The sequence below is a fragment of the Populus euphratica genome, unplaced genomic scaffold (genome assembly GCF_000495115.2).
Source record: "Populus euphratica unplaced genomic scaffold, PopEup_1.0 scaffold1463.1, whole genome shotgun sequence".
Classification (NCBI taxonomy): Eukaryota; Viridiplantae; Streptophyta; class Magnoliopsida; order Malpighiales; family Salicaceae; genus Populus; species Populus euphratica.
The window spans coordinates 1-9,846 of NW_011501322.1; the positions used below are offsets into that span (position 1 = coordinate 1).

Sequence of the window (9,846 nt, forward strand, 5' to 3'; positions counted from 1 at the left end):
ATTTTCAACAAGTCTAGTGTTAAAGAACTAATTTTTTTTTTTTCAGTTGGTTTCCTCCTTTGAAAATGATAACCTTTCTTCTGATAGCTTATTATGTGGATCAAGTTTTTTGACGTGGAAGTGGAAAACATACTGAATATTTATTGAAAAAATTTCTTAAGAAGCATTGTCAATCTTCATTTCAGAAGCCTAGTTTGCACGAGAAGGGGTCTAAAGTTTTTGTTGATATGGATAAACCTGATGTCATTCAGGAGGCAATTACATTCCCTTAAATCTAATTTTGAGTAACCGTTTCCTGCTCCGGTTTATTCACTGTCAATTATAGTTCAAATATTTCAGTGTCAATTATTCACTGTCAGGCATGTGTAAATTCTATTTCTGTTGACACCCTTTTGAATGTAGAGTGAGAAGTTAGAGGAGTTACTGCTAGAACAACTACTCATGGAATCATCTCTGACAACCTGAGGAAGGGGTACCCATGAAGGGATGGAAATCCAGAAAAACTGGCGGTGAAAGGTTTATCTCTTGCTATGCCTCGAGGAGAGTGCTTAGGCATGCTTGGTCCAAATGGTTAGTATGGTCAGTATACAAATGGTCATTTCTAAAGTAATACTTGTGCTTCTCTAGTATTTCTGACTTTATCATGTAGATCAGATGATCAGGCACACGACGCCAACCTCAGGGGCAGCATATGTTGATGGCTTAGACATGCAGACTCAAATGGATTCAGTACATACCTGAATAGGAGTGTGCCCTCAGCATGAGTAAGCTAAGATTCTTGGTTCTCATTTCTTCAAGAGACCAACACGTTTAACATTTTCATCCTTAGTTGAAATCAAGCTGACTTCGTTTGTTGTTTAATTTGTTTTTGTTATTTTCAGCCTGCTATGGGATGCTCTGACAGGGAGACAGCACTTACTATTTTATGGAAGACTGAAGAACCTAAAAGGTTCTGCTATGAAAAGAGTAGGCATTATCATTTTAGCTTTAAGCATGTCAAAGATCATTTACTTTCTTAAAGAAATAGGTGACTGTTGAAGGGTTTTCAGTCGGAAAATTGTCAAAAGGTCATAGATTATCTTGAGCTAATTAGAACCATCTTAATTGGATAAGCTATAAGTTTCTCTTTTTTACCATTCTGCTGCTCTAGGCAGTGGAAGAATCTCTCAAGAGCCTCAAGCTATTTGATGCAGTGGTAGCTGACAAACATGCTGGGAAATACAGTGGAGGTACGAAGAGAAGGCTTGGTGTTGCCATATCACTAATTGGAGATCACAAAGTATGTCATTATAACTCTTAAGAACGTGTACTTTCCTGCATGAAATATTCTTGTTTGTCATATTCTTGGAAATTAATTCTGCAGATTGTTTATATGGATGAACCCAGTACTGGATTAGATCCAGCTTCTCGAAGCACTTTATGGAATGTTGTAAAGCGTGCAGAGCAAGAGAAAGAAAATATTCTGACCAGTACAACTCCTACTGTCTCTGATCTCTCTAACAATGAGTGTTTCAAATTAATTAAATTTCCTTTAGGCCTTGCAGTTTTGATACCCATCACAATGCTTGACTTGGTGTTTTCAGCACTTTCAATGGAAGAGGCAGACTACCTTTGTGATCGAGTCTGATTCTATGAAGTTAGCATTGCTGATGTATTTCATGCAGTTAAGGTTGCAAGAGCCAGGTTCCCTGTTTATGCTTGGGGGCTGTCTCTGATACCACATTGGAAGACGTCTTCATCAAGGTCACAAGCTCAGCCGAGCAATCCACACGCCTTAAATGGGCAAAAGCTACCATGTGCCCTTAGGCAACCTCTCTGTAGCTCAAATTAATATTAGTATTCTTCCATTTCTAGAGATCTCAAACTTTAGCCTGTAATTTGTTAAAAAAAAAAAGTACTTTTATTAGTCTTCTTTGTAATCTCTCCTCTGAATGCAACAAATGCTTACACTTTTAATATGAGACGTATAAAAAAGGTTTTTATTGCACTACGATTACATGACATAATCTCCTGCATTGCCATGCTAAATGCCAGCGTTGGAAAATCATACACAAGCATGCATGCAAAGCCTAGGGCTCAGGTGAGGAAGGATTAAAATGTTGACAAAGATTTGTTGCGAAATTGTGAGTCATTGGGAGGCATTGGTAGTCTACATGTGCAACCATTCTTGGCAATTGATGCAGTGGGAGTAAAGTGAGTACCGATCAAGGATATGGAAAAGCTTTGTAGAGGTAAAGAGTTTCAAGTATTTTGTATTGTGAGCTCTCGAGTGAATTGGGTATATTTGAGACTTGGATGAGAAATAAATTTGAGTGATTTTTTGTAATCTCTAGACATTTTTTCTGTTATGAAATTCTTTGATCTTTCATGTCTACGTATTAAATTTTAAATAATATTTGATTATTATTTTGAAATGAAAGATACAAACATTAAAAAAAATAGAGAAAATAGAATTCTTTGATTCTTTATATCTACATAGTAAACTTAAATAGTGTTTGATTATTGTATTGAAATGAAAAAAACGATAAAAAAAAATATGTATGTTTTTTTATATTTTCTGTTTTGAAAATATTTTTAAAAATATAAAAATTCATTTCAAAACTATCATAAAATCATAAATTTTAAATAACATTTAATTATTGTCTTCAAATAAATAAATAAAAAACACGACACGGATAAAAAAAGTAAAAGTTTTTGATTCTTCATATCTACATAGTAAATTTTAAATAGCGTTTAATTATTATTTTGAAATGAACGAAACAACAAGGATAAAGAGAATATTTTTTTATATTTTCTGTTTTGAAAATATAAAAATTTATTTTAAAATTATTATAAAAATATATCTATATTTTATATTTTTGTCTTTATTTTTTCAACTAAATGAAATATTGCATGCAGTTGTATGGTGATTGTTTATCCATAATCTATCTTCATAACCATCTGATATAAATTTGTTAATATGTGTATTTTCTGCAACAAACTGAAATGAGAGCCGCCACGGTAAAGCTTTATCAGCTGGGTTTATGATCTGCAGTGAGCCTTCCATATACTCCTGAGGAAAAACCATTAACGAGCTGGTGAAACCCCCGAAAACCAAAAGCCCCTAGACTATCAATCCACCAAGTGCAAGTCTTTTATAGTCTTCTTTGGGTTTAAGTCTATTTACTACTGCGTTGTCAGTTCGGTAACTACTAGATATATTATGTCTCCGGAAAAAAGACGAAATGGAAACAAGTCGACTGAAGGCGACCTCATGCAGCCATCCTTAGGCTTCCCAGACTCTCCGATCAAGCTCATGAATCACCGGGATTCATTGGAAGAAGAGTTACGGGTTTTGGTAGTGATGTCATTGTTATGTGATCGCGTATACATGGGAATGAGCCAATGTGATGAACTTAGATTCAGGATATGCCGAGAAATTTACATGCCGAAAAATTGAAGGACCTTATGCTGATTATGTTGGAAACATACCAGTTCGACAAATCTGTATTGCTTTCAGGACCTTACTAGTTAAAATTATCGAGGCTCTGTTGGTGCCTTGCTTGTCTATGATGCCATTCGACATGTCACTTTTGAGAAGGTGGAGAGATGGCTAAAGGAGCTTCGTGATCACACCGAATCCAACATCGTGATTATGCTTGTGGGAAACAAGGCAGATTTGCGTCACTTGCGTGCAGTTACTACTGAGGATGCAACTGCATTTGCTGAGAGAGAGAACACTTTTTTCATGGAGACCTCTGCCCTGGAGTCCTTGAATGTTGAAAATGCATTCACAGAGGTGCTCACTCAGATTTATCATGTAGTAGGCTCTTGATGTTGGGGATGACCCTGCAGCCTTGCCCAAGGGACAGAATATTAATGTTGGAAAAGATGATGTATCAGCTGTGAAAAAGGTTGGATGCTGCTCCGCATAGTCAGAATAGATGAAGAAAGGAGGTATTGGTGGTAATATTTTCTCCTATTTTATAATTTGCATTTTTATTATTTGAAGTCGCCTTTCAGACAACAAGAATGTTCAGATGGATAGTTGTAGTCCAATTGCTTGCCTAGAGACTAGCATACTTGCTGAAGTCGAGAGAAAGCTTAAGAAGGGGGTATGGATTCAAGAGGCTTTTGCATTTGATTGTCATTCCTTTTTCTGATTATTCTTTTGTAAGTTTGTTCGTTGGAGTGTTGTTGTAATTTGTAGACAGTTTCAACCCTCTAGTAAGATTCAAATTTATTGCTTGAATTTGGAAGCTGTTAAGGAAGTTGCTCAACTTGATTGATTGATCGATTCTTGATTTATTATTCTACACCATTGACTTCCACCACACCAAAGCTGTCACCAAGCTTGTTCTTTAACATTTAGGAATGACGACGACCATTTAGAGGAGCATTTTGTAATGCAAAGGCTTCAAGACCCTCAACAGAAGTGGTACATCTTCCTCGATCTCATATGAGAATCGAAGACACTTGTTTGTTACATCTGCCAAAGACCGAGTTTAGTTCCCCCAAGTAGTTGGGGAATGTGAAGAGGTGTCTCCTAGGCTGTTTAAGTTGCTGTGTAATTAGCATTACATGATCTGGTCTTTCCTGGTAGAACCATAAAAGACTGAAGATCATGCTTCCATAACTTGGTGTGTGCGAAGGATCCCCAAACACCATGTGATGGAAGGACAGAAATTCAACAGATACTTTCGACATGAACACTTATTATACTCTCTTGGACGTGGACGTGGACGTGGACCTCCAATGAGTAGTCTTGTTATACTCTATAGACACTCCCCCGGTAAATCTTAACGAAAGATATGGGAAGGAAAACCAATATAATGACTATTTTATTCTTTCTAAAAGATCGATGAATTGACTATTTGAAGTAACAGGATCTTCTTTCAACATCTATCGGTTATTATTAGGTCAATGCGGGAGAACTCAGTTTTTTTATATTTTTAAAATATGATGAAGTAATTAAATTATTTTAAAAAATAAAATTTATTTAACTAGTTTTAGGGGGATTTTTTAAATTTTTTACTTTTTAAAAAATAATAAAATAACTAAATTACCTTTCAAAACAATATTTTTTAATTGGCACCTAAGAGTTTTTTGGTATTTTTATCCTAGTTTTTTTAGTTATAATCAAATTGATTACGGAAAAATTTAAATTTTTTATAAATATAGATATTATTTAAAAACAAAAACTAAATGACACATCTATTGCATGTGTCTGCAATGTTTATTGTGTTCTGGTGACACATTCAACATATTCTGAAGGCCAAAGATGGCCTCTCTTGATATCGTTGGAATCGTTTTGATGAACCCTCCATTCTAAGACGGTGTATTTAGCTTGCTGACCTCTAGTTGGATGTCGACGACAACCTTTTTTTCTTCTTGATTTTCACATTTGACTCTCTAAATTCTCAAACAAATTTAATTTTTTTTTTATATTTGATCATTATTTTTTTATTACTATTTATTTTATTTGAAATAATTAATAAAGTTAATTTTTTTTTTTGGAATCCCATCCTCCTTCGGTTTTTTCATCTGTTAAATTTTTTCTTCATTCTTGTTATTGTTACTTTTTAATTTGAGATAATTTTTTAAATTGAATTTTTGTACGATTTTATTCTCATTTAGTTTTTTTTTTCACCTTATAAAACTTGATCATCATTTTTTTATTGCTATTTTTTACTTTGATAAAAAATTTAAATTAATTTTTTTTCTGATTTTATCTTTCAATATTAAATTAGTTAGGAATTAAGCTTATTGATTAAGCTTAAGTATATGATTTTATGAGCTACAAGTTTGAGAGATTAACCCACGTGTAGGTAAATCACTTGTTTTTCTTCTTCTTCTTTTTTATGAATCTTTTTTTTTTATCCTTTATCATTTATTTAATTGGAGATTAAGCTCCATTATATTTTTTTTCTTTCTTTCTATACGATTTTCCACTAATTTTGAAAATAATTTGGGTTATCTCATGTCTTTTTATTTATTATTCTTTGTTAAATTTATTTTTTTTAAAAAAATGTTTTTGAATTAAATTAGATTAATTAGTTAAATATAAACTTGAATTTCATTTTATGATATTTTGTTTGGTTTATTTTATGAGTCATTACTCTAGCAGGTCTCTTCCGATGTCACTATGTAGCCTTTTGATATGGCTTTAAAACATTTTGGTGAGCTTTTCCTAGTTGTGAAGAGGTGTCCACAACAAAGTGAATACGAGTTTTCAATGAACTTTTTTCTTTCTCCTTCCGAGTATAATATTAGCCACTCATTTTTTATAATAAATTATTTTTATAATATTAGCCACTCATTTTCATTGCCTATTTTTTTTATCATATTATTGAATTAACTATACTTACTAGATCTAATCAAGTCAATGAGTCATGTTTTGGTTTTTTTTTATTTCCTTAAAAATACTAACCATTATCTAAACATTTTTTTATGTTAGAAAAAAATGATATGTCCACAAAATAGCATGGGACAACATTTTAGTTATTAATATAAAAAATACCTTAAAAAAATTCTAAGTACCTTATTAAACTTATTTTTAATTCAAAATACCCTTTAATTTGTCAACAACCTAAAATACTAAATAAAAAAATGTTCGTGAGTAACATGGATAATATACATGGAGGGGTTATATTGTTAATTTTCATGTATTCATATTTAGAGATAAACCTCCATTATAAATTATAAATGGCACCTCCAATGTCAAGTTTGATTTTCATACCTTGCAATATCATTAATTTCAAGTTAATTCTTTTATTTCATTTAGTAAAAAATGTTCATTAACTTTGAAGCTGGAACATCTCTAAATAAAATAAAATAAATATACAATTCATAAACTATAAAATATAAAGAGAAAAAAAGTATAAGATATATAGATTGAATCGAGTTAATTGAGTTTTAATAATTTCAACCCATCATATTTATTTTTAAAATCTTTTGATTTACTATCATTTATAATATCTATATCATCAAATTCTAACTGATAGTAAATATTATATATAACATATTTTTAACCATTATATTACAGTTGTTATTATTTAATCGATTAGAAAAAACACAAAAACAATATAATTTAATTTAAACAGGTAGAGTATTGGAATTATTTATGGTCCTTCAGGACAACATGGACACCTTACAAATACATCGTTGCAGAATTTCGAGTCCCAATAAAATTAAAGACATCTCAGAGGACAGGTACAGTTAAACAGATTAAATGCTCAGCTGCCATGGTTTTATCCTTTCCTGGACAGCCGTACAGCCGCCACGTATATTCCCTCTCTCACTGTTTCAAGAAACGACAGGGCCAGAGGAGACCCAGCGAGATACACTCGTCAGAATCTCTTATGGCATTGCCTTCCAGTTTCGTGGTCCAACCACATCGCGAGCGCCGTCGTCTCGGCCCCGCGTACCTAATAATGATTTTTTATTTAAAAATATATTAAAATAATATTTTTTATTTTATAATATTTTTTTTAATTTTTTCTTGTTCAAAAATGTTATCACACCAAGAAACAAACAAACTCTGTGTCTGGACATGGATAAAAAACTGAAAAAGGAATCATTGACTTTTTTTTAATAGAGTGAAAAGGAGCGATTATTTTTATAGAATTCACAAAAACACACACACACACACACATATATATATATATATATATATATATATATATATGTTTTTGTGAGGTGTTGTTAGTGATTATCATTAATTTGTTTATTTTTATATTTTAAAAATATTTTAAAAAAATATAATTTTTTTTTTATTTTTTACTTTAAATTAGTATTTTTTATGTGTTTTCAGATTATTTTGATTTATTGATTTTAAAATAATTTTTTTAAAATTAAAAAAATATTATTTTAATATATTTTAAAAAAAACACTTTGAAAAGCCACTATTATCATATTTTTAAATATTTTTTTAAAAAAAACTTTATTGTTGGAAAATATTTTTTTATCAACCCAAAAAAAACTCAAAAGAAAGAACTATGGTGAGCTCCTCATTTATCAACCTGTTATCAATTAATTTTTAAATTTTTTGATTTAGTTAGTTGCTAAAAAAAACTAAAAAAATGAGATATTTTCATAATTTCATAGTAAATTGTCTTGTTCAATTAACACAGGATTTGCTCGAATTCATTCATAATATACTATAAAATGCAGTTTTATGATAAATTTTGGTATATAGTATTTTTGATTTAATAACCTGAATTATTTTTTTTAATATTAATTTTTAAATAAAGAAGCTTTGTAATATTTTTTTTAATTTTTTTATCTAATTAACTCAATCTCATAACTTAAGCTATAATTTTTACTGATTAATACTAGTTGACTTATTTCTTATTATATAATTTACATATTTATTATGTTATCTCATTCTAAATTTATTAAACTTTAGCCACACTTTTTGATTGTTTACTATTATTGCTATTTTATTTTTCTGTAATTAAAATAGTTTATTAAGCTTGTTGAAGAATATAATTCAACTATTTTATTTTATTTATTTAAGTTTAGATATCGTTTTTTCAGCAAAATAAAATAAAATAAAATATATAGTATTATTTAAAACTTGACCGGATCGAGTTAATTAATGGCATCGAAATTTAATATATGTGAGTTGGATGGGAATTGAGTAAAAGACGGCAAGATCAGCGTTCTTCCCTCTTTCTATTTTTTGGAAGTTGATGAACTCTACACACTGCAGAATCAGCTATCATGCTTGTCATCGCAGTTTTGGGAAACGAGTTATAAATGCCTTGCGCTCTAAACGGCGTCGTAGTTTGGGTAAATTACATTTTGATCCTTATATATTTAACAGCATCCCACTTTTCTCTCAATTGCATAAACTCTTCCCATATCATTCATATATTTTCCAAAAGTGTAATTATTTAAGAAATAAAACACCTTTTTTTTTTATGAGATATTTGAAACAAATAACACCTAAATTAAAATTAAAATTAGCAAATTTTTATAGGACTCTGCCTATCTTATTTAAAGAAAAGACACCGATTATTTATAACAAAAGACTATCTGTTTCACGTCTTCATCATTCAATCTCCAGAAGTCTTCTGATCTCTGCGTAAAAAGTGGTGCTGGACACAGAAACCCCCAAAAACCAGAAAAAGATGGCGCAAGAATCATCAATCAACACAGCTTCACGTAGAACCAGAATACTACACAACCATCTTGTTCAATCTCATTCAAAACCCACTTCTTGTCTTCAATCAAATTCTTGTTTAAGCTACTCCCCACCAGAACTAACAGAAAGTTTCGATTTTGACATCAAAGAAATGAGAAAAATTCTTGATTTCCACAACTTAGAGGATAGGGACTGGTTGTTTGGTGTTATCAAACAAGGGAGCGTGTTTAATGGGAAAGAGAGAGGTGGGAGGTTGTTTGTAAGCCCTGATTATAATCAGACAATGGAGCAGCAAAGAGAGATGACCATGAAAAGGATTGAGTATTTGTTAGAAAGAGGTGCTTTTGATGGATGGTTGACAAAAAAAGGGGTTGAAGCTGAATTGAAAAAGCTGGCTTTGCTTGAAGTTATTGAGATTTTTGATCACTCTCTTGCAATTAAGACTGGTGTTCATTTCTTCTTATGGTACTGTATTGATTTCTTTTTTGGATTATTGGGTTGCTATTAGATTATTAGTTTTGATTTCTATTTTTTTGTGGTTATATTGTTTCTTTCTGCAATATCTTTTTTCCATTTTGCTATTATTTTTGGGTATTGGGTTAATGGGTTGGTGTTAGTTTTTCTGTTAGTTTCTCATTGATTTACGGGGCTTTCATGGAGTGGTAAATATGGAGCTGTTATGTTGTCTATTTGGTTGCTGAGAAAATCTGAGGGAAAGA

At 31.1% G+C, this 9,846-nt stretch overlaps 2 protein-coding genes and 1 pseudogene across 2 annotated transcripts in view; all 3 read left to right on the forward strand.

Moving 5' to 3' along the window:
* The first annotated feature begins 478 nt into the window (after nucleotides 1-478).
* On the forward strand, nucleotides 479-1,799 carry LOC105117667 (ABC transporter A family member 3-like). The gene is made up of 6 exons (XM_011015410.1): nucleotides 479-570; nucleotides 663-729; nucleotides 882-966; nucleotides 1,194-1,279; nucleotides 1,364-1,469; nucleotides 1,584-1,799. Exons 1-6 carry the CDS (start codon nucleotides 479-481, stop codon nucleotides 1,625-1,627), a joined length of 480 nt encoding a protein of 159 aa, XP_011013712.1. The 3' UTR covers nucleotides 1,628-1,799.
* A 1,403-nt stretch (nucleotides 1,800-3,202) lies between these two features.
* Nucleotides 3,203-3,936, forward strand: LOC105117668 (ras-related protein Rab11B-like; annotated as a pseudogene).
* Nucleotides 3,937-8,988: 5,052 nt separating this feature from the next.
* The window catches only part of LOC105117665 (acyl-coenzyme A oxidase 3, peroxisomal-like), a 6,345-nt gene continuing 5,487 nt past the window's right edge, over nucleotides 8,989-9,846 (forward strand). The window contains 1 exon segment of the mRNA XM_011015408.1: nucleotides 8,989-9,592. Coding sequence (XP_011013710.1) covers nucleotides 9,114-9,592 — 479 coding nt within the window. The 5' untranslated portion in view covers nucleotides 8,989-9,113.

Excerpts from the sequence above, each read along its gene's own strand:
- LOC105117667 (XM_011015410.1), top strand. The coding sequence starts at position 479 with ATGAAGGGATGGAAATCCAGAAAAACTGGCGGTGAAAGGTTTATCTCT. Across the intron at positions 571-662 it reads AGGCATGCTTGGTCCAAATG|GCACACGACGCCAACCTCAG; the intron begins GTTAGTATGGTC and ends TCAGATGATCAG. Across the intron at positions 967-1,193 it reads AAGGTTCTGCTATGAAAAGA|TGGTAGCTGACAAACATGCT; the intron begins GTAGGCATTATC and ends TATTTGATGCAG.